The sequence below is a fragment of the Mustela nigripes genome, chromosome 7 (assembly GCF_022355385.1).
Source record: "Mustela nigripes isolate SB6536 chromosome 7, MUSNIG.SB6536, whole genome shotgun sequence".
In the NCBI taxonomy this organism is placed as follows: domain Eukaryota; kingdom Metazoa; phylum Chordata; class Mammalia; order Carnivora; family Mustelidae; genus Mustela; species Mustela nigripes.
In genome coordinates, this window is record NC_081563.1 from 39,909,963 (window position 1) to 39,933,075 (window position 23,113).

Below are 23,113 nucleotides of genomic sequence, written 5' to 3' on the forward strand. Positions count from 1 at the left end.
ATAAATGTGTATTGGTTTAAAAAAAAAGGAGCTTGCTTACAAAATTGAGTTCATTTTACTTTCCAAAAAGGACTGGTAAATGTGTAACAGGCCAAATGTTTTCTTGATAGAAACTGAGAAGATTGATTTATTAGTGCTTTTGCCACTGATCTGTCAGGTTCAAGAGACATGAAGGCAGACTCCAGAGCTCATCAATTGTCAGAGAGGAAGGAAGAAAAAAAAAACCAAGCTTAGCTTTTCTGAGGTTTTTCCATCGTGCCTATTTTCTTGGTTGTGTTTTGCCAGGAAAAAGACTCTTCTATTGTTCTGGACCGATCCTTTTTGAGTTTGCTTCCAGGCCAGTCCCTCACAGACAAACTTTACAACATTTGGATTCGTCTTCAGAGCCATGTAAATATTGTGTTTGATAGTGAGATGGACAAATTAATGATGGAAAAGTATCCTGGCATCAGACAGGTGAGAAGAAAGTTGGATCCCCATTGTGAGGTGGAGGGGTTAAATAATAAACATACTTTTATCAAAACAAGAAAATAATAAATATATTTGACTCTTTTTCCTTTCTTTCTTTTTTTCCTTAACGATGCTTTCTGTGGATTTTTTCCTGCATAAAGATCCTGGAGAAGAAGGATGGCTTATTCCGAAAGCACATGATGGGGAAGCGAGTAGACTACGCGGCCCGCTCAGTCATCTGCCCAGACATGTACATTAACACCAACGAAATTGGAATTCCCATGGTGTGTGTGGAGGGGCCTCCTCAGCTACTGTCGGGTGGCAGATGGGAATGTTGAAGACTGGGGAGAAGGGGTACAGCAGACTGTGGTGGCTTGGGTGGGGACTTTATGCTTTTTCCCAAACAAGCCATTTAGAGGGAGCACAAGGCTGTGTGATGGTGTTGGTTTCACTCCTTTCCAAGTCTCCAAACACCTGCCTCCAAGAAAGACGCACTTCCTGGTGGGCAAGCAGGGAGCTGACTGCACGGTGGTCCACATCCTTGGCCTGTGTGTCTCCCCCCGCAACTTCTCAAAGCCAAGTCCAAACCTTCCTGGTCAAATCGAGTGTATGACAGAGATGAGGAAGAGGGAAATGGGGATTTGCCCCCCATGCACTTGCCTGGCATTAGGAGTCAGGAATGTGTACTCTTCGTTGCCAGACCCAGGAAAGGGAGAGAGCCCCCCCCACCCCCCCAGAGGGCTGTGTGCATGTCCTCCATCCTCCCAGTTCCTCCGGGGTAAGCGGTTTGCCCCATCCACCCATTAGAGTCTCCTCAGGGAGCCGGCCTCCTCCTCTCACTTCCCCACCCGTCCAAGCTGTGGTGCTCATTAGCACCAGTGCTTTAATCGGCTTCCTCCTTAATGGACCTTGAGGCCAGAAATATGAAGATGGTTTAATTCCCTCTGTGGAGAGTCTCATTTCCTCGTACGCTGCCCCCTCTGCTGCTCTCAGGGGAGCGCTGGTAATGAGCAGAGCTCAAGTGTCCTGATGGCCTCCGGCATGGCCACTGCCTCTTCTCTCTGGGGCACACTTGGCTCCCTAGGCAAGGACACAAATGTGAGAGGAGTCAAAGAAAGCCTAGCCCTGTGTCCATTGCCTCCTAGAACCATAGGTCTTTCCACCTAGAAGCTGGGTCAGGTGGCAGAGAAAGGCCTTGTGAAGCTCAGTGGTGACCTTCCTGAGTCTGAAGCCCTGGGAGGAGAGGGCCATTTACTGGCATTTATTGCTTTCTCCATACCGAAGGCATGGGCTACCCCCGCAGGCTTTGGCTTCACAGATGCCTAAAGCATCCCAGCTTTGGGAGAGACTGTAGGTGCTGCCTCCTCTTTTTACCTTCAAGGGTGCCAGACCTCCCTTTCTTGGATCTGGTTTCATTTTATAATGGCTGGTCCTAAGGAGGGACTCTAGAGTTACTCCTCTGCCCACCCCTAGCCTGTTCCAGGTCTCAGGGTCATCGTGGCCTGGGGGTGGTACTCACAGGATGGCTGTGAGACTATCTCTTGGTCCCTTGTGGCACACACTTCCCGGAGAGCACTGTGGAGAGGTGTTATGGGAGTAAGGAGCTGAAGTGAAGTTTGGCAAATTAAGCTAGAGTTGAGCAGTGAACCAGACAGACTAGAGTGTCCCCTGAGAAGCTCACGTTCCAGTGGTGGAGACGAATAAACAAATACATAGGAGCATAAACCCTCTGTCAGGCAGTGGTCAGTGCATTAGCAAAACTGGGGCAGGTGACGGGGAAAGGGAGTGCCGGCTGGGATGGCAGGTAAGGCCTTTTGTTGTGGCATCCAAGCAGAGACCTGGACAGAATCCAGCCAGGTTCTTTACGTCAGACTCCTCAGAGGCTCTGATGTAGTTAAGTGCATTTGGAAGCATCAGAGGGTTTGTGATATTCAGCAGCTTAGAAACTCACTTAACCAGGGAACTCGTTTTTCTTGGAGTATATTGCAGGTCTAGCATTAAGTAGAACGCTGCATCTTACCGTGTATCAGGAGACCGAATCGGTTTCATCTCAAGCGCCACCTTGATCACAGAGGCAGCCGAAACTGCCGGGTAGAAGCTCTGATGCCGTGTCTGGACTCCGGGCAAGGGCCAGGATCACTTAGTGAGGTCTGCAGGAGTGGGCAAGGCTGCAGTGTGGTACTTGAGGGGTGGTATTGGCCACCTCTCTCAACCTGGTGTCCCATTCTGTGTTCCCTGTGGGGACTATGAATTGATCAGTGGGTGAGGAAATGATGAAGTTTTAAAACAGGATACTGACATTCCAGTGTGGACACTGCAACACTCAGGTTATTCTCTTCAGACAGACTGCTAGGAAAGGAGGCCCATTCTCTATTCTCTAAAGACCTTAAGTCTAGAAAAATGGCTCTGTGGACGACAGGATGTTGCTTTCTCCCCAAAGGACCTTCGTGGCAAGGATAGCACCTCCATGTCTTGGGGAAGAAGTCGCACAGCCTCTTGAATCAGATTTTGAATCCATATCATCTTCTTTGCCTCCCCTGAATTTTCATATCCACTCCATTTCCAGGTGTTTGCCACAAAACTGACCTACCCTCAGCCAGTCACCCCCTGGAATGTTCAGGAACTGAGGCAAGCCGTCATCAATGGCCCCAATGTGCACCCAGGAGCCTCCATGGTCATCAACGAGGACGGCAGCCGCACAGCCCTGAGTGCCGTTGACCTGACCCAGCGGGAAGCCGTGGCCAAACAGCTCCTGACACCAGCCACGGGGGCACCTAAGCCCCAGGGGACAAAAATTGTGAGTATTGGGCTGATTTGATGACGGTCTCTCCTATGACTGCAGATCACGTGTGCTGATCCCCAGATGAAGCTTTCTTCCCATGTGGGTGTTTCTTCATGGCTTCATTGTGCTTGCTTTACCTCCCCAGCTGGAGCTGGAGTTCCCAGGATCTTGACCCCATGATTAAATTCACTTGGCTCTTCCATGTCATGCAGCATAGTGCTGGGTTACCCATCCAAGGTTTGAGAAATGCTCTCTAATAATAACTCAGTTATGATCCTGGGGCAGGCAACTTTGCTGTCTTTAAGCAAGGCGAATCAAAGATGGTTCTCAGATCATCAGCTGTAGCATCCCTAGAGCTTGTGAGAAATGCACATTTAGCCTCTCCTCCCCACCCCCTGCAAAATGGATTAGAACTCTCTGGGAATGGGGCCCAGGAATCTGGGCTTTAAAAGCACTTTGGGGGGTTTCTTTACATGCTAGCATTGGAGGACTGCCTTAAAGGAAGGAAGTGTCCTGTGTGGTCTGTCCGTGATGACTGATAACCCACAGGTTGCATCTGATGCCTCATTTTCTGGCAATTGCTGGTGGCTGCCCATGGGACAGTGTTAAGGGATCCTAAGCGTTCGCTGGGCTCCGCTGGAAAGAGTACATGATTGATGAGCTGGGGGTGTGAAATCGGTGGGTGAGCTCATTTGTGTCCTGTTAAAGATGGCCATTTATACGGGGGGCCGTGGGGGAAGCAGAACAAATGACCCCTAGCCAGCCAGTAGCAGCAGAAGTTGTTGAGGTGAAATGGATTTTTATTCAGGTTTGGTTGGTGGGTGAGTACACGGTGTCGGGCTGACTGAGTGCATTTTCCTCAGCACGGTTTCCTCTGCACCTTTGTTCAACATCTCCTTGCGTTCTGACTTGGGCACGCCAAGTGGTAGATCAAGATGTTCTTCCGTAATGAGTCCGAGCTCTGCAGAGTCTCTCTCAGCCTGGAAGTAGCTTCGGAGGAGGAACAGAGAGGATTAGGGCCATGTCCTGGGAAAGGTGGGGGTGTAGGACTTAAGGGCCGGAGAGTTAGAAAAATGGGATTTTCAGAATGTTAAACTCTGAGCACAAAGTACAATGGAGAGAAAAATAGGGGACTCATTGGGGCTGAAATGCGGGAGCAGGAGGAAGGCAGGGAGGACTGGGGAAGCTGAGGGAGAAGAGAGTGAGCTGAGGGAGAAGAGAGTGGGGGTCTGAGCCACCTCATTTGACATCTGCATTTGTTTCCCACACAGGGTTGTGGGGCTCTTCCAGGTCAAGATTAGTCCCTGGGTATCTTTAGCTCTCGAAGGGGCACTTGTTAGATGCTTGTGAAGTTAAATGTGAAGTTTGAGAAGAGTGAGGAAACCGCAGGAAGGTGCATCTGAGTTGTCCTAGTGAAGGTCACTGGTGACGCAGGAAAGCAGTCTGAACAGTGGGAGGAGTCAGGTCCCTCACATGAGGAGCTCTTATGAGGCAGCGAAGCCTGGAGCTAAAGGCATTTGAAAGAAAAGCAGAATGATCCTGGGTTTCTGATGTAATTGGGACGTGGGGATGAGGCAAATGCAAGGAGAACTTCACATGGCCTTAGTTGCGTCTGTAGGGTCGGAGGTGAGTGGAAATCCAGGGCTTAGGAGAGGAAAGGTTGGCCCGCTGCCCCACGTGGCTCAGTGCCTGGGAAGTGTCTGAAAAGAGTTCTGGGCAGCAGCAAGGTCGAATGTGGTCGGCTGTGTCGCTGCTCTTCCAACCTAAGTTCCAGCCCTGGGAACACTGTCCCTGCTTTCTCCTCCTGCCTCACCTCTCAGCTTGCCCCCCACACTCTAGCTGGCCCCCGTAGGGGCCGTGCGCCTGTGCATTTGTGTCCCCATCTGGATCTCTTTGCCCTCCCTGTCTCCCTGGCCAACCTTTGCTAGTCCTTCAGGTCTCTGTGAAGCCCTCATCCTCTAGGGTAGGGGTCTGTGAACTTCTCCAGCGAAGGGCCAGGTAGTAAATATTTTAGGCTCTGATGCAGCTGATGAAGCCTGCGTTTGTAGTGTTGGAGCCCCCATGGGCAGTGCACAAATGAATGGGCCTGGCCGTGTGCCCGGAAGACACTGGTTCCGAAAGCAGGTGTCCCACTTGTGTGCTGTAGTTTGCCGCTCTCAAAACTTGTATGAGGTCCCGATTGTGTTCCCTCCACACCCTCGGCCTTTCCCAGCACCTTGTTATTCTCACTGCGTTGTATTGTCACAGTGCGTGCACCCATTCATCCTCCCTCCAGTTGCTAAACACCATGAGGGCGCAGGCTAGGTGTTCTGCTCAGCTCCCGATATGGAGGAGGTGCTCAGGGCACCCCCGTGGGGTAGATGGATCCAGGCTGAGGTGTAGGAGGCTCTGAGGTCGGAAGGCCATGTTAGACCTGGTAATCCCAGGGGCAAAGACAGGAAGGGACTTCATGAGGGAAAAGCGGTTTTTACATCAGGACCTAGGGACTAAGGATGATTATTTTTATTTTCCAAAATCTTAATAACATTACACACAGTGCTTACTTATGTAATCACATGCACGTGTACTTCTAATTTATTTGTATTTTTAAAAGACTTTGGTTAACGTGTTGCCTGTAGGTTGGCACCAGCCCAAAGGCTGGAGGACATGAGCAGGAGGGAGAGAGCCGGGTCCCCGGAAGGACACACTGCAGGTTAGGCAGGAAGGGAAAGGATGACTGACAGGACCCGTTTCCCCTGGGAGGTGTGAAACCTCTGTCCCTTCCTCTGGGCCTTGTAAGTCAGGAGGAGGTGGCCAGGACGGCTGAGTCTCATTTCCCAGCGCAGCAGCCTGCCAGAAGCCGATCTTTGGCTCTGCAAACTCTGACCCGGGCACTGGGGCATGCTAATTTTCACTGCAGTATTTATTTAGAGAGCAAAGAAAGGAAGGGCCTCAGGTTTGGGTTGGCGAGGGGAGCTCCCCGTGCTCCAGGGCTTCTGTTTGGATTGGCCGCTGACTGCCAGACTGGCCTGCGTGCCTTCCCAGCTGTGGGGTTTGCTTATGCTGGAGGATGTCTCTAATTTACGAGACTCAAATCCGAGGTCCATCCTGGAGTTTTGGGCCTGGGCCACAGGTCTGGGCAGTTTCTCCCTGGAGAGGCTAAAGAAATAAGACCTTGAAAGTCAGCTCAGGCTCTGTGACGTGCCCTGGGCAGACCCTCATGGGAGTCCACAGGAGTTCAGGTCTCCTTGGAAACATGGATGTGGGAGCAGAGAGGGGTAGGTTTGAACTCCTTGGGGAGCAGCAAGATTGCCTCATTGCTAAGTGCTTTTAGGACTGCATTTTAGAATTCCAGTGTTTTGCTCCCTGCTTCCCTGACCTGGAGGAAACTTTCAACTCGGGGGGTGGGTGGGTGGGGTGGAGGTGTGTGTGTGTGTGCCTCTCTCTGTGGCTGCCTTTTTGGTTCAGCTCCATAAATATGGGCAACACAAGAAGAGACCAGACTTGGAAAATTTGTTATTCCCAGCTTGTTGCCTGCTGTGATTTGGAGGAACTTGAGCAAGAGGGGTCAGACCAGGCCCCATAACTGCTCTGGGCTGCTCAGGGGGCCTGCAGAATCATTGGGCAGCAGCTGCCTTCGTGTGTTCGCTTTTTATTTAATTATTTATTTTTTAAAAGATTTTTTTATTTATTTGTTTGACAGATAGAGATCACAGGTAGGCAGAGAGAGAGAGAGAAGGAAGCAGGTTCCCTGCCAAACAGAGAGCCCAATGTGGGGCTCGATCCCAGGACCCTGGAACCATGACCTGAGCCGAAGGCAGAGGCCTTAACCCACTGAGCCACCCAGGCACCCCGTGTGTTCGCTTTTTAAAATAGCATTCATGTTCATCATTTAGGAAGCGTGGTAGTTGATACAAGGGGAATTGAAGGGCAGAATGAGGCTTAATGAGCCTTCCACTCAAGTCAGCCTTTTCCCTGATGGATATAAATACATATGAGTGGCGTTGGGTTTTCATTCGCCTCATCCTGTCACCCTAGATGGCACGTGGATTTTTTGTTGGTGGTATTGTTTTACTGGAATACGTTATTGCCATCATTTTGGGACTAGTATAGATTTAACTCCGGTTTTTTCATCATTGCATAACATTCCATAGTGTGTATATGTACATAGTGTGTATATGCCCTTGCCGCTTCCGTGGGACAGCCCGAGTTAGTCCAGGTTTTTCCACTGTATACAATGCTGCCTAATCATACATCTTTGTGTGACATTACATTGCCACTTTTTTCCTTCTGAAATGCCAAAAGCAAATGAGTTTTAAATGTTCTTGAATCTGTTGTCAGATGGCTTTCCCAAAAGACTGTGGCAATTTAAATTTCTTATTAATGTCTTAAGTGCAAAAAAAGGTCTTCAGAAGGCATTGAACTGGGAGTCAGAGCCCTGTGTTCCGGTGCTGGCTCTACCATTTGAGTTTGGGTGAGGTCATTCTAAAACGTGGGATTTGCATTTAGGAGCATGTACCCACGTGGGACTGTGGGTCTGCCCACAGACCCAGAGGTCTGCCAGGCCTTTTCAGACTAGGGGCTTCACAGTTAAACGTGCAGATGCGCTGTCTTCACATGTGTCCATTTGTCTCCCAAGACCAATAGCCAGAGGAATCTAAGAGTCTAGAAAGGCCATGTGTCTCCGAAGAAGACAGAGACTCCTAGACAGAGGTCTGGAGGTTCCTCTCTTTCTTGTATCTCTGAGCCCAGAGCCAGGATCAGGGCAAAGCTGGGCTCATAGCTATTTCTCAGAGATTTCTAGGGCCTCATTCCAGACTAAAAATGCCCCTTTGATTTGGTTGACTAAAACATGAGATGGACAGAAGTCACACGCACAGCAGGCTGAGGTGAGCCCTGGGACACTGAAGTTGTCACTGACCAGCCCCCTTTCCTCTGTTCTGCCTGCAGGTGTGCCGGCATGTGAAGAATGGGGACATCCTCCTGCTGAACCGACAGCCCACCCTGCACAGACCCTCTATCCAGGCACACCATGCCCGCATCCTGCCAGAAGAGAAAGTCCTGCGGCTCCACTATGCCAACTGCAAGGCGTATAATGCTGACTTCGATGGAGACGAGATGAATGCCCACTTCCCCCAGAGTGAACTGGGCCGGGCTGAGGCCTATGTCCTGGCCTGCACAGATCAGCAGTACCTAGTCCCCAAGGTAGGTCTGACCTTGAGGCCATTCCGTGGTCATTGCACAACTTGCCACTTCATGTCTGGGCTCTTGCCAGCTTCTGGGGTCAGTGGGTAGCTCTAGGGTCAGGGGCCCATGGAATGGAGGGTTCTGGCTTCTTCCAGGTGAGGTTTTCGGCTCTCTGGCTGCTCAGAGGGTAGCAACCAGTAGCTGTGTAATAGGTCTTATCTTCTGGACTTATGTTTGGATTCTGAAATGTATTAGCCACTGGCAAGCATTAGCATCCCAGCAGTGATGGTCCTCCTGACCCCCAGATGACTTTGATCCTTTGAGTTCTGACAAGCATGAGTTTTAAGAGACAACTTAATCGCGAAGGCCCACAGTGAGATCCCTCTAGCCCATAAAAGTGTCTTCTCTTTGAATGCCTTCCTTCTCTCTCTGAGGTTGGTCCTTAAAAGCAGACGCATGTGGTCATGGCTGTCCGGTGGGGTATGTGGGAAGGATTCAGCTTCCTTCCCCCTTGCCTGGCCAACTGACCCATTCTGTTAAGTGGCAGGGGCCTGAGTCATCCAGTGTTCATGAGAACAACGGAGTGGGGATAGAGCCAGGCTGCAGGAAATAGAATAGAGGATGTTCCAGACATCACTTACTCCTCACTACCCATCCTAAGGCCTGGGGCCTTTCAAATTATCAGCCGTTTGCATCACAGTGATTCACAGTTATACATCATTCACTTGGGTTGTGCTGGAATGTGAAAGAACCAGTAGTAATAGTGACATGGAGTTATGGCTGCCATTTCCCAAGGACTTCGTCTAGCAAAGTACTTGGAGGGCTTCCCCTTTCACCGTCACGCAGCCGTTGGAGTAGGTGCTGTTGGTGTCCATGTTTACACATGAAGAAGACGAAAGGGCACTGAACTTGCAGCAGGACCCTGCTGAGAAGCCAGAGAAAGTTACAGGGAGCTCCCAGCTCCTCGGGGCTTTGCTGCTTTCCACCTCCGTGGGTCTTGCCCCGCTTCTGCAGAAGAAATGGGACTTCTCCACACAGGCGAGCATGGGAAGCTGCTGTTTGAGTTTAACTCTCATTCCCTTCTCTGCCCACTTCAGCCAGCACTGGATTAGTGAAGGGGCTAAAGTAGGAAGGAGGGTTGAAAGGCCCACTGAGGTCCCTTGGAAGTTAGAATAATAATTTTAGTAATTGAAAATTGATTTTTTGCCTTTTCATGCAAATAAGAGTTGTGGCTGTCTTTGAGGCCGCAGGAAAAGCCACCACCTATGGAGCACTCACCGAGCAGCGGGCTTTGCTCTAAGCTGTTTGCAGACATTCTCTTAGCCCTCCCAACAACCTGGTGAGATAGGTACAACTTTCAGAGGAGGAAACACAGGGGAGTGACTTGCCAGCCAGCGATGAGGCAGGAACTTGAACCTAGCACCTTTGACTCCCATGTCCATGCACATCATGGTCATTACTTTCACTTACTAGGCAAGGTGGGGGATGAGGCCACGTGGCAGTAAGTAGCTGCCAGGACCGAACTGGCTCTCTGACTTGAGAGGCAGGGCCTCATTTCCCCACGGGAGACACTACCAGGAAGTGCCAGATAGTTTGCTTGTGGCACCGGACACAGGGGGAGTTGGAATGGGGATTTGGGGTGCTCTGAGGTTCTCAGACCAATGAACCTGAATGTTCCGTACTTCATTTTGATTGAATAAAGTCCTACAAGGACTTCATGCTTACACCATGTCTTTCAAAGGGCTAAGCTGTTTAAATCCAGATGTGCCCCAGCATATGTTTGCCTACCCATGGATTTTAAGTCAAGAGATAGGCAGAACACAGATAAATAAGCTTACATCAATGGATTACATTCTTGGGGGAAAGAAACTTCCAAGGGGTGACCCAAGTGTTCACTTCACTTTCCATCAGTTTTCTTTAGTCAGAGGCACAGAGCTCTTGATTCTTGATAAATTTCATTTAATCCTTAGTGTAAATGCCAAGACATGGGTTCTATTTTTGCTCATGTTTATAAAAATGCAACATGTCTTAAACTACTTTGGAGATAAAGTCCTAAGAGAATAGGAACTGGCTTTGTTAAATTAGGAAAAGTCATTTTTTGGGAGAGAGGGGGTAATTTTTTCCCTTATTTCCATTTCCTTTTGTTTATTAATCTATTTCTTCTGTTTCCAGGTTCTGTTCCTTGATTAACTGTAGTACCCGATTAAAGTACATTTTATTTTATTGTTTATGTGGTTAGTAGAGCTGCATGTTATTTTCTTACTTAAAATAGGAAGTAAATGATACCAGTTCTTTCTTTCCTGAGAAAACAGTTAAACTTTTCATTGATGTGTTTCTTTGTGGGGTTTTTTTCTTCTGTTTTTTTTTTTTTTTTTTGTATTTTTTGAGGGCCATTCCCTTGTGGAAAGTGTTGGTTCGGTTTTTTTTTGGGGGGGGAGGGGTTCCCCCTAACAAGATTTGAGAGTCTCCTGGCTCCATCCACTTAGCCAGAAAATTCAAGTCCCAGAATACTCTAATTCTCAAAGCATCCTGACCAAAGGCATTAATTGTAATGTCATTTTGCTGTGATATTAGGTGGAATAGGATAGCTAACAATTATCTGGGTTTTTGATTGAGAGATGGTCTTTCTGATCCTAAGCAGAATTTGGGAAATCCAGAATTATAAGTAGGCCTTTAGTAAATTGCTTTAATCAGCATTCCTCCCTATGATTCATGATTATTGCATTGAAAGCAATTTAGCCATGAAGGTGATTTTCTAGTCGTGGAAAAATCTGGATGGAGAGAAGGGAAGGCACTGAATAGATCATATAACTTGTAATTATGTTCTTTAAAGGAAGAAAACAGAAAGAAAAATCTATATCTGCCCCCCAAAGACTGTGGGATGAGGCAAATACATAAAACTGGTTTGGGTTACCCACCCCCCCCCCCCCCCCGCAAAAGCCAAGAAAATAAGACCTTGTCTTTGGAACAAGATGCAGAGTATAATTTTTTATTTATGTTCTTAACTCAAAGCCTTCGTAAGAGAGGCTGTATGCACCATCTGACCTTGCTCTGTCTATTCAGCCCATCTGTAATAATTGTCTTTGAGTTCATGTAGAGCCCATTGCCACAGTATGTACGCTATTTGACAAGCATCCTTTTTAGCCTTTGAATTAGTACATGTGGTTACATTCCTGGCACTTCTCCACAGCTGCATCTGTGAGTTCCTTTAGCCTTAGTTATGAAACCTGGCCATAACATTGGATAGCATTTAACGAGTAATCAAATGATAACCATCTTTAGATCCCAGGCACAGATTTTTCTCAAGTTCCCATCAACACTGCAAAGTTTGCAAACACTGCTGCTTAGAGCATGTCAGTGGGCACAGCTATTTTTACATTAGTGTGCCTTACGTTGCCATGAACACAGACCTCCAGATAAGCTGCAGGAGACTGGGGCTCAGAAAGTCTCTAAAAAGTTCCAAATGAGGTGAACGTACTGGGGCTTACATTAAAGCCCTTGTCTGGGCATCTGGTAGATAACAGCCTTTATTAAAGGCCCCGCCATGAGCATGTGCTGCATTGTAAAGAGACACGTTCTTTTCTTCCGTAGTCAGGCACAGCAAGGCCTCTCAACCCTCTTGAGGTTCCTCTGGTTGAACCCCTACCCCTTAGAGAGCTGACACTTACATCAGTAATACTCAGAGTTCTTACTGCCCCCTGAAAAATCCTTCTGACCATCCCCCTACCTCTAATCTATATGATGACCCATCTGTTATTTTCTTCCAAGATATTAAAAATTCTTTGCGATAATGTAGTTGTCCAGTCATTTGCTGACTATCTAGTTCTTCCTCACCATAAAGGATCATATCTGGCCCACTAGAGTAGACTGGAGGGCTAACCCAAATGTCTGGGCGTATAGTATTCTCTCAATAAATATTTACTGAATGGATGACTGATTTAGAGGAAAACCAGGCCAGAAATGTGTGAAAAATACTAAAGCATAAAACCAAAATATAAAAGCAAGAACATAGCAAACTGTAGTGAGGCCAAATTTATGCAAAAATGCCAAAAATAACACTGGAGTAACTAGAACCAGATGGGGTTATGGAAAGAAGGCGTGGGGAACTGGACGAGTTGGAGCTGTTTTGATCTAGAACAGTGGGCATATGGTAAAGGGGGAAGCTGGTCAGGAAGCCCAGGTCATGTGCTTTGGGAGGCAGTTTGCTCTCCAGATGGGAGGCTCAAGCCCAGGGCCTAGTGAGGCTGTGGGCAGGACAATATAGGAGTGGAGGGGAGCGCTGTTGTTGGTACATGGCTTCCAAGCGGATGATTAGGAATTAGAATGTAATTTCACATTTGCCTTCTTTCTTACCTGTTCTGGTTTGCAGGATGGCCAACCATTGGCAGGGTTGATCCAAGATCACATGGTTTCGGGCGCAAACATGACCATTCGAGGTTGCTTTTTCACTCGGGAGCAGTACATGGAGCTGCTATACCGAGGACTCACAGACAAGGTGGGGCGTGTGAAGCTCTTTCCTCCTGCCATCCTGAAGCCCTTTCCACTGTGGACAGGAAAACAGGTAATTGGGAGAAATTTAAAAAAAGGAAACAGGCCACTCGTGTAAAAGATTTCATTCCCAATAGAGTCCAGACGTAGAGAAACGGCAAATCAGATGTTCTGGAACTAAACCCAAGATATACCTGTATGATCTGTATGACTTTCTCTTTGGTGGGCTTCCTGAGTCTGGGTGGTTTCAGGGGAGTGTCTGCTAAGAGTGGACTGCATAGTGTCTGTCCTCGATGTCCTCATAATGCAGATACAGTGGGAAGAGGTGCTGGTATTGGTGGCAGTAGTAGTAATTTTTTTTGTTGGGAGGGGCTGAGTACCTTACTGTAGCTCTGTAGATCTGTTACGTTATGTGGTCCTCACAGCCAGCCCATATATATATATACTATATATATATATATATATATATATATATATATATACTCAGTAGTTTTTTAAGTCTGCGCACTTGCGGCCTAACATGGTACATATATATATTATATATATATGTAGTATATATATATATATATAAAAGGGATAATAATGGTCTTCACAGCACGGGCTGTGAGGACTACATAACGTAACAGATAATAATTAATTAGTATATATATATATACTTATTACTGTATATATACAGTAACATAGTATATATAATATAGTATATACAGTAATAATATAGTATATACAGTAATATAGTGTATATATACTTATTGCTGTATATATACTCTGTGTTTGTGTGTGTGTGTGTGTATATAGTATAATATACTATTATTATAGTAGACGAGGGTACTGAGGCCTTAGAGAACTTCAATGGCATGCCCAAGTCTGTAGGAGGCAGAGTTGGAATTCAGACGCAGGATTCCTAGCTCCTAAGAGATCACGCTGTGCTTCCTGTCAAAGTAATGAAATAATGGTGTGTGTGGCGATAAAATAATGAAATACAGTAGTGTGTGTGTTTCTGCTGTTGTCTGGGTCTCCAGTTTTAACCTTAAGGCCTAACTCCTCATCAGCTGCGTGATCTTGGCTTTGTGGGCCTCCTTTCTTCATCTAGAATACAAAGGGCTCTGGGTGATGATCTCTCAGGTCTCTTCCTGCTCAGTAGTTTTTTAAGTCTGCGCACCTGCGGCCTGACTGGTTTTCCGTTGTTAACCCAGCCTTGCGTTCTGGGCAGCCCTTACTTGTCATGAGATATTACCCCATCTGTGTATTTTTAAATTCACTTTGCTCAAGTTTGGTTGAGAATATTTTTGCACTTGTGTTGGTGAGGGATGCAAGCATACCTCGTTTCGTTACACGTTGCTTTATTGAACTTCACAGGTACTGTGTTGTTTACTCCTCGAAGGTTTATGGCTCCCCGGCATTCAAGCGGTTTTGTATGCTTTGTTTCATTTTTCATTGCATTTATTGGTGCCATTTTCCCAGCAGCATTTGCTTACTTCATGTCTCCATGTCACATTTTGGTAATTCTCACAAAATTTCAAACTACTTCATTATCTTGTTTGTCATGGTGATCTGTGATTAGTGATTACAACTTAAATAAAGCTCAGATGATGGTTAGCATTTTTAGCACTAAAGTATTTTTTAAAAATTCAATTTTGTTAACATATAGTGTATTACTAGTTTTAGAGGTAGAATTTAGTGGTTCATCAGTTGCGTGTGACACTCAGTGCTCATTAATTACATCACGTGTCCTCCTTAATGCCCATCACCCAGTTACCCCATCCCCCCACCCACCTTCCCTCCAGCAACCCGCAGTTTGCACCCTGTAGTTAAAAATCTCTTATGGTTTACCTCCTTCTCTGTTTTTTTTTTTTTTTTTTTTTTTTTTTTTAAGTTTTTATTTATTCATTTGACAGAGAGAAATCACAAGTAGATGGAGAGGCAGGCAGAGAGAGAGAGAGAGGGAAGCAGGCTCCCTGCCGAGCAGAGAGCCCGATGCGGGACTCGATCCCAGGACCCTGAGATCATGACCTGAGCCGAAGGCAGCGGCTTAACCCACTGAGCCACCCAGGCGCCCTCCTTCTCTGTTTTTATCTTATTTTTTCCTTACCTTCCCCTATATTCATCTCTTTTGTTTCTTAAATTCCACATAGGAGTGAAGCAGTATTTTTTCAATTAAGGTATATACATTGGCTTTTTAAAATTAATGCTCTTGCACACAGTAAACTACAGTACAGCGTAAACATAACTTCTGTATTCACTGGGAAACTAGAAATTCATTTGACTCACTTTATCCTCATAGTCACTTTATAGTGGTGGTCTGGAACTCACCCCACAATATCTCTAAGATATGCATATACTGATCTGTAGTTTTCTTCTCTTGTAATATCTTTGCCTGGTTTTGTTATAGGGTAATGCAGGGTTCATAGAATGAGTTGGGAAATATTTCCTCTTCAGCTTTCTGTAACTTTGTATTGTATTGGTATTATTTTTTTTCTTAAATGTTTGGTTGAATTAGCCAATGAATCCATCTGGAACTGGACTTTTCTTCATAGGAAGGTTTTTTTAACTAAGATGTCTATCTTTTTAATACATATAGGGCTCTTGAGGTTATCTGTTTCTTCTTGAATGAGCCTCAGTACTTTGTGATTTAGATGACTTTTTCTCATAAGTTTTTAAATTTATAGGCATAAAGTTATAATATTTCTTTACTATTCTATCTACAGAATCTATGGGGGGGTCAGCTCTCTCGTTTCTGATATTGGTGATTTAAATTTTTCTTTCTTTCTTTTTTTTTTTTTTTAAGTAATCTCTGTGCCCAATGTGGGGCTCAAACTCATGACCCTGAGATCAAGAGTTGCATGCTCCTCTGACAAAGCTAACCAGGCACCCTGATTTGTGTCTTTTTTCTTTTTTCCTGATCAGTTTGCTTAGAAATTTATTAGTTTTGCTCTCAAAGAACCAGTTTTCATTGACTTTCTTTATTTTTCTGTTTTCTATTTCATTGATTTCACTTTGATCTAATTTTTCTTTTCTTCTGTTTACTTTGGGTTTGATTTGCCCTTGTTTGTCTCATCATTTAGATTGAAGCTGAAATCACTTATATGAGACCTTTTTCCCCTTTTTTTTTATATAGGCATTTCATAAGTTTTCCCCTTAAGTTCTGCTTAAGCAGCATCGCTTAAGTTATTATGTTGTTTTCATTTTCATTCAAATACTTGCTAATTTGCCTTTTGATTTCTTTTTGACCCATGAGTTAATTAAAAGTCCATTATTTAGTTTCTACATACTTAAGAGATTTTCCAGATATCTTTGTTATGGATTTCCAATCTAATTTCACTGTGGCAAGAAAACATATGTTGGGTGACTGGAATTCTTTTAAAATTTATTGATGTTTGTGTATGAGATTATGTTTACTATGGTGTATCTTGGTAAATATTGTGAGCCCATAAAAATAATGTATACTCGGCTATTCTTAAATCAAGTGCTCTAAAATGTCAGTTAATAAATAGTTCAAGTCTACTGTCTTTGCTGATCACTGTCCTTCATTGCCTGGTGTCCACTGTCTTAAAAACCATGGTTTCATGATCATGTCTGCTTTTGCTGTTGTTTTTGGTGGAAGAGTCATTAGGTCACTGTTGCTCTAGCTTGGCCAGAAGTGGAAGTCAGTTTAACTGAATAGATGGGGAATTTTGCAATTTAAGATTAAAATCTGTAAGTATGGATTGTTTGGTTCAAGGAGTGGTAACCTTTTTCTGTAAGCCAGACAATAAATAGTTTAGGCTTTGCAGGTCATACAGGCTCTGTTGCAACTACTCAGCTCTGCCGTTGTAGCATGAAAGCGGCCATAGACAAAACATAAATGAATGAGCGTGACTGTGATCCAATTACCTACTTACAAAAACAGGTGGTAGACCAGATGAGGCCTATAGGCTATAGTTTCCTGGCTTCTGACTTAGTTGGCCATATGTATTTGTCTGCTTTATTATTTTTATTTCTATTATTTTTATTATTTCTGTTTATTTGTCTTCATCTTATAAGCCATCTGAAGTTCTCTTGGAAGTGAATGATTATATTTTAAGTAGTTGTCCAGAATTTATTAGAATTTTATTTAAACATAAGCTATGTGTTCAAAATAGAACTAAATAGTGGGCAAAGAATATATATCTAGAACCATAAATATGTTGATTCCCTTCAATCTGGGAATCTAGCCAAAGGAAACAGTCTGAAATGTAGAAAAAGCTACTTGAAAAAAGTAGCCTGTTATACCACCGTTGATGGAGGTGGAAAATTAGAAAAACCTGGATATTTTACATTGGCACTAAGGAAACTGTGGAACATCCGTTTGTGAAGATATTATGTAGCTGTTTAAAATAGTGGTTTTAAAAGACCATATTGTGAAACAGCCTGGGAAATTTTTCTGACCTAATGTTGAAAACAAAAATAGACTACAGCATTCTCTGTGTGTTCATTGTCACAACCATGTTAAGCACATAAGTGAGAAAATGTGTGGCATGGAAAAGATTAGAATGATGGAATAATTTGGTCATGTTAGGAATCATTTTCATCTTACAGTGTTTCTGGGCCAAGATTATTACCATTTAATTAGTAAAACTAGAGAATAGGCCCAGGTTTTACTTGTGTCACAGTTAAGGTTTTTTGGTGTTTTTGCAAGGTTGCCACAGGCTGTTACTTCTTTGCAAGTAGGTGTAAAAGAAAAGAATGACTGCCATGCACAAGAATTTGATGGTGGCTCAGTCTGATTCTGCAGAGAAAAGCCATGTGTAGAATTAGGAGATAAGGAGCTTCACCTAGGTGCTCTATTTGTACCCCAAAATCAAGTCTTAGGCTCCTTCTCAAGGGCATTTGAGGCAGCCTCTTGAGTGCTTTACTCTCATTTAAGAATCTGAGGTCTCAGCATTTGTTGAAAGAGCATATAAAGGAAAAGGATTTGCCTGTCATTGTATATATCTCAAGTGTTCAGCTCAGTGAACATTCACAAAGTAAATACACCTTTGTAAAATCACCCAGACGAGAAAGTAGAATCTCACCAGCACTCCCAGAAGACCCCTGCAGACCCCAATCTATTTTTACCCCTCTCTGAAGATGGCCCCCAACCTGACTTTGAACACTGTTATTAATTACATTTTGTCTTTTTTTTTTTTTTGAACTGTATGTAAATGGAATGGTCAGTCATATCTCTGCGTAAGTCATTCATGGTATCACATAGCAAGAGTTCATTGCTGTATAGTATTCCATTGTGTAACGCTGCCATCATATATTTACTCTTTTACTCTCCAGCAACATGTGGCTTGTCTTCATTTGGCTATTACAAATAGGGTTATTATCACCATTCTTGTATATCTTTTGTGAAACATACACATTCATTTTGTAGGCTAGATACCAAGGAATCAAATTGTTGAATCATAAGATCTATGTTTAACATTAATAGATTTATTAATAAACATTTTTCCAAAGTGCTACCAGCAGGGCATGAGAATTCTAGTTACTTCCTATGCTCAGCGGAAGTTGAATTATTGTACCATTTGTTTCCATTAGTTTTATTTTAGCCATTCAGATGGGTGTGTAGTAGCACCTTATTATGGTTGTAACTTGCATTTTCTTACTGATAAGTGAGGTTGAGTACGTCTTCATATGCTTATTGGCCATTAGGGGATCATCACTTGTGAAGTGCTCATTGGAGTCCTTTTCTTGTTTTCTATTCCATGCCATTTTCTTATAAATAAGTAAGGGTTTTTTTTTTATATGTTCTTGTGTTCGTCCATTGCCAAATTTTTGCCTTTTTACCCAGTGCTGTTTTCTAATGATCAGAGCTTTTTTATTACTATAATTCACCAGCATGTGCTGTTCAAAGCTACTCCTGTATAAGTGCCTGTCCTGAGGGCATCAAGATATTCCCTTGTGTCATTGTCCAGTAGCTCTACTGTTTTACTTCCACACTTAGGTTTACTTGTCTGCGTGGAATTGATATTTGTGGGTGTGTGCGATATAAGGTAGGGGATTCCTTTTCTCCCCCATATGGCTCTCCAGTTAATATAACATCATTTGTTGAAAAGACCAGCATTTTTCCACTTCTCTTTAGTATCTCTTGTGTTCATAAATCAACTAGTCACATAGATGGGGGTCTCTTCCTGGCCTCTATTTAATTCCACTGATCTGTTTGATTTCATTGTACCAGTACTACACTATTTTAATTATTGTAGCTTTATAATACTGATTTCTGACAGTAAAAGTCTCCAGCTTTGTTCTTCAAGACTGTCTTGCATATACTTGGCCCTGTGTATTTCCATATAAATTTTAAAGTCAGCTTATAAATTTCCCCAAAAATAATACCTTCTAGAATTTTTATTGGGATTACATTGTACCTTTAGATCACTTTAGGGAGAATCAACATATTTACAGTATTGAATCTTTCAAATTATGAACATAGTATGTCCTTCAATTATGTAAGTCTTGTATATCTTTCATTAAATTTATTTCTAGGTATTTCTATTATAGATGGCATTGTTTATTAAATTTTCTAATTATATAGATGTAGAAATACAATTAATTTATGTGTATTGTCCCTGTATTCAGCAACCTTCCTGAATTCAGTTATTAGATAAGTGCCTTTCAAATTCTTTTTTTTTTTTTTTAAAGATTTTATTTATTTATTTGACAGAAATTACAAGTACACTGAGAGGCAGGCAGAGAGAGAGAGAGAAGGAAGCAGGCTCCCTGCTGAGCAGAGAGCCCGATGCGGGACTCGATCCCAGGACCCTGAGATCATGACCTGAGCCGAAGGCTTCGGCTTAACCCACTGAGCCACCCAGGCGCCCTCAAATTCTTTTTAACTGTAGAAGTAACAGAAGTTGTTGTTAAACAAGAACACAGTGACCTGAAGGGAAAAAGGAAACATTCCCTCCCTCCCCAACCCTATTCTCCATGTCCACACATACTCTCATAGAAAGTAATTCAGAATGAGATAGAATACCTAGTCAGGAGAACCATGAGTCCTGATTAAATTTGACATTCAGTTTTGAACTTCTATTTTAAACCTCTTTATCTGTAACATCCTTGTACCTGAGGCATGAGCTTTCATGACCACCAAGTGCATGGACCTTTTTTGACTGATTTTTAACATGGCTTACTTTGAATGAGCCACCAGGCCTTCCAAAGGGAATTCCGTTATTTCAAGCAGTCTGTATTTTTCTCGGACTACCCTAACTTACTCTGAATATGGCAAGAAGTTCATTAAACTGCCTTCGTGTGCTAGATTAATGGGCAGGACCTTTCTTAAAATTGCTTTGTGATGGATTTAGTTCACTTAATGACATATTGTAGATCCATGTCATTCTTTTTAACCCCTTCTCTGTTGTATCCAGTGATATGGATATACCATAGTTGATTTAACTGGCTTTTTTGGGCAGACATTTAATTGTTACCTGGTTTTTACATTTTACCTAGTGCTGTGGTAAGCACCCACTTACGTTTACACTCAGGCACTTTCTTTGGTTTGTATTTGAGATGAGTTCCTAGCAGTGTGATTGCCAAGTCAAAGGATATATACATTTTAAAACTTTTCTTTTTTTAAAGAAATCCTTTTAATTTTTAAAACATTTTTAAAGTTCAATATTAAAAAAATCCACTTAAAATTCTCAAAGATACTGCTATCTACCCTTCAGTTTAAGAACAGGTTGCAGGTTGTCTTTTCTCCCTAGCATAATACTTTATGACCAGAAAGTAAATTTAACATTTCTAGAATGTTATCACAGGAAGAAGCTTAAAATCCTCTTGTTTGACTTCTGTGTTTTTCTTATTGAGATGTAATTCATATTTAACTTAAAATTTATGATTTTTAAAAGGGTATAATTCAAAGATTTTTAGTATGCCTGCTGTGTTGTATAACAATCACTACTAGCTAATTCCAGAACATTTCCATCATCCCTGAAAGGAACCCCGTACCTATTACCAACAGTCTCAATTCCTCCCTCCCTCATTCCAAAGTAGTCACTTTCTGTCTCTGTGGATTTGCCTCTTTTGGACATTTCATGTAACTGATACCTTAGAACAGGTAGCCTTTTGTGACTTGCTTCTTTTACTTAATATAATACTTTGAAAATCCACTCATATTGTAGCGTGAACAGGACTTCATTCTTTTTTATGGCTGGATGATATTCCATTGTATGGAAATAGCTCATTTTGTTAGTCGGGTGATAAATGGATAATATAGGTTGTTCCCCTCTTGATAATTTTAAATAAAGCTGCCATGTATATTCATGTACTAGTTTTTGTGTGATGATGCATTTCAGTTCTCTTGGCTAAGGGTGGAATTGCTGGGTCATATGGTATTGCTATTTTTAACTTTTTTAAGGAACTACCAAACTGTTTTCCCAAACAGCTGTACAATTTTACATTCCTACCAGCAATGCCTGAGCATTTTTAACTTTTTTTTTTTTTTTTTAAGATTTTATTTATTTGTCAGAGAGAGAGAGAGCGAGAGTGAGCACAGGCAGACAGAGTGGCAGGCAGAGACAGAGGGAGAAGCAGGCTCCCTGCCGAGCAAGGAGCCCGATGTGGGACTCGATCCCAGGACGCTGGGATCATGACCTGAGCCGAAGGCAGCTGCTTAACCAACTGAGCCACCCAGGCGTCCCCATTTTTAACTTTTTTAGGAACTACCAAACTGTTTTCCCTAACAGCTGTACGATTTTACATTCCTACCCGCAATGCCTGAGCATTCTAATTGCTCCACATTATGGACTCTTCCATTGATCAGTATGTCAATCTTTATGCCATCGTTGTGTCCTTTGTTGTATTGAAATCTGGAAGTATGTGTCTTCTAACTATGTTCTTCTTTTTCAAGATTGTTTTGGTCATTCACGTCTTTTGCATTTCCTTGTAAATTTTAGGATCAACGTGTTCATTTATACAAAACTTGCAGTTGGAATTTCAGTAAGGTTTGCACTGAACCTGTAGATCGATTTGGGGACCCTTGCCATCTTAGCAATATTAAGTCTTCTGATCCCTGATGTCTTTCCATTTTATTTAGATTTTCTTTAATTTCTTTCAACATTGTGTTAGACTTTTCAGTGTATGAATTTTACACTTCTTTGCTTTAAATTTATTCCTGAGTATTTTCTTTTTTGATACTTTTTTAAACTGAATTATTTTGTTAATTTCATTTTCAGATGGTCATCGTTAATGTATAGAAATAGTAGATTTTCTATGTTGACCTTTGCATCCTTCCTCTGTGCTTAGTAATTTACTAGGTCTCATAACTTTTTTGTGGATTCTTTAGGGTTTTCCATCTAAAGATCATGTCATCTATAAACTGAGGTAGTTTTACTTCTTCCTCTCCAATCTGGCTGCCTTTTATTTTTTTTTGTCTTGCCCAATTGCCCTGGCCAGTACTTCTAGTACATTGTTGAATACAAGTGTGGGAGTAGGTATCTTTTGTCTTGTTCCTGATCTTGGGCAAAAAGTGTCTAGTCTTGGACTGTTTAGTATATATGTATGCATTTTTTAAGATATGATTTATTTAGGGATGCCTGAGTGTCTCAGTTAAGCATCTGCCTTCAGCTAAGGTCATGATCCCAGGGTCCTGGGATCAAGACCCGCATCAGGCTCCGTGTTCAGTGTGGAGCCTGCTTCTCCCTCTGCCTGCTTTTCACCCTGCTTGTACTCTCTCTCTCTGGCAAATAAATAAATAAAATCTTCAAAAAATATATTTATTTTGAGAAAAGAAGAGTCTGCAAGTGGGGGGAGAGACAGAGGGAGAGACAGAATCTCAAGCAGATTCCCCACTGAGCATGGAACCTGACCTGGGGCTGGATCCCACAACTGGGAGATCATGACCTGGGCTGAAATCAAGAATTGGATGCTTAACTGACTGAGCCACCCAGGTGACCCAACCACCGAGTATATTAACTATGGGTTTTCATAAGTGCCTTCTTTTCAGGTCAATACCATTCCCTTCTATTCCTATTCTGCTGCGTGTTTTTATCATGAAAGGTTGTTGGAATTTGTCAAGTGCTTTGCTTCTTCTGCGTTCTTGTTTTTATAGACAAGATGGCGGGTCGTATTTCCTTGTCCTCTGATGGTTGGCTATGTGTGCTTGCTTCCTATCCTGACTGTGCCCAGCCTGCCAGTCCATGCTGTGGTGATTTAGTTGAGGTGCAGCTTGTGGTCAGCCTCACAGGGAAGCCTCACCCTCCTGTTTTACTTCCTCTCCCTTGTCTGGCAGTG

At 43.3% G+C, this 23,113-nt stretch overlaps 1 protein-coding gene across 1 annotated transcript in view; it reads left to right on the forward strand.

Moving 5' to 3' along the window:
- POLR1A (RNA polymerase I subunit A) overlaps nt 1-23,113 on the forward strand; it is a 70,509-nt gene that overhangs the window by 17,221 nt on the left and 30,175 nt on the right. The window contains exons 10-14 of the mRNA XM_059405678.1: nt 286-456; nt 612-734; nt 3,017-3,247; nt 8,162-8,416; nt 12,768-12,959. Of these exons, the coding sequence (XP_059261661.1) occupies nt 286-456; nt 612-734; nt 3,017-3,247; nt 8,162-8,416; nt 12,768-12,959 (972 nt within the window). The remainder of the gene's footprint in view (nt 1-285; nt 457-611; nt 735-3,016; nt 3,248-8,161; nt 8,417-12,767; nt 12,960-23,113) is intronic.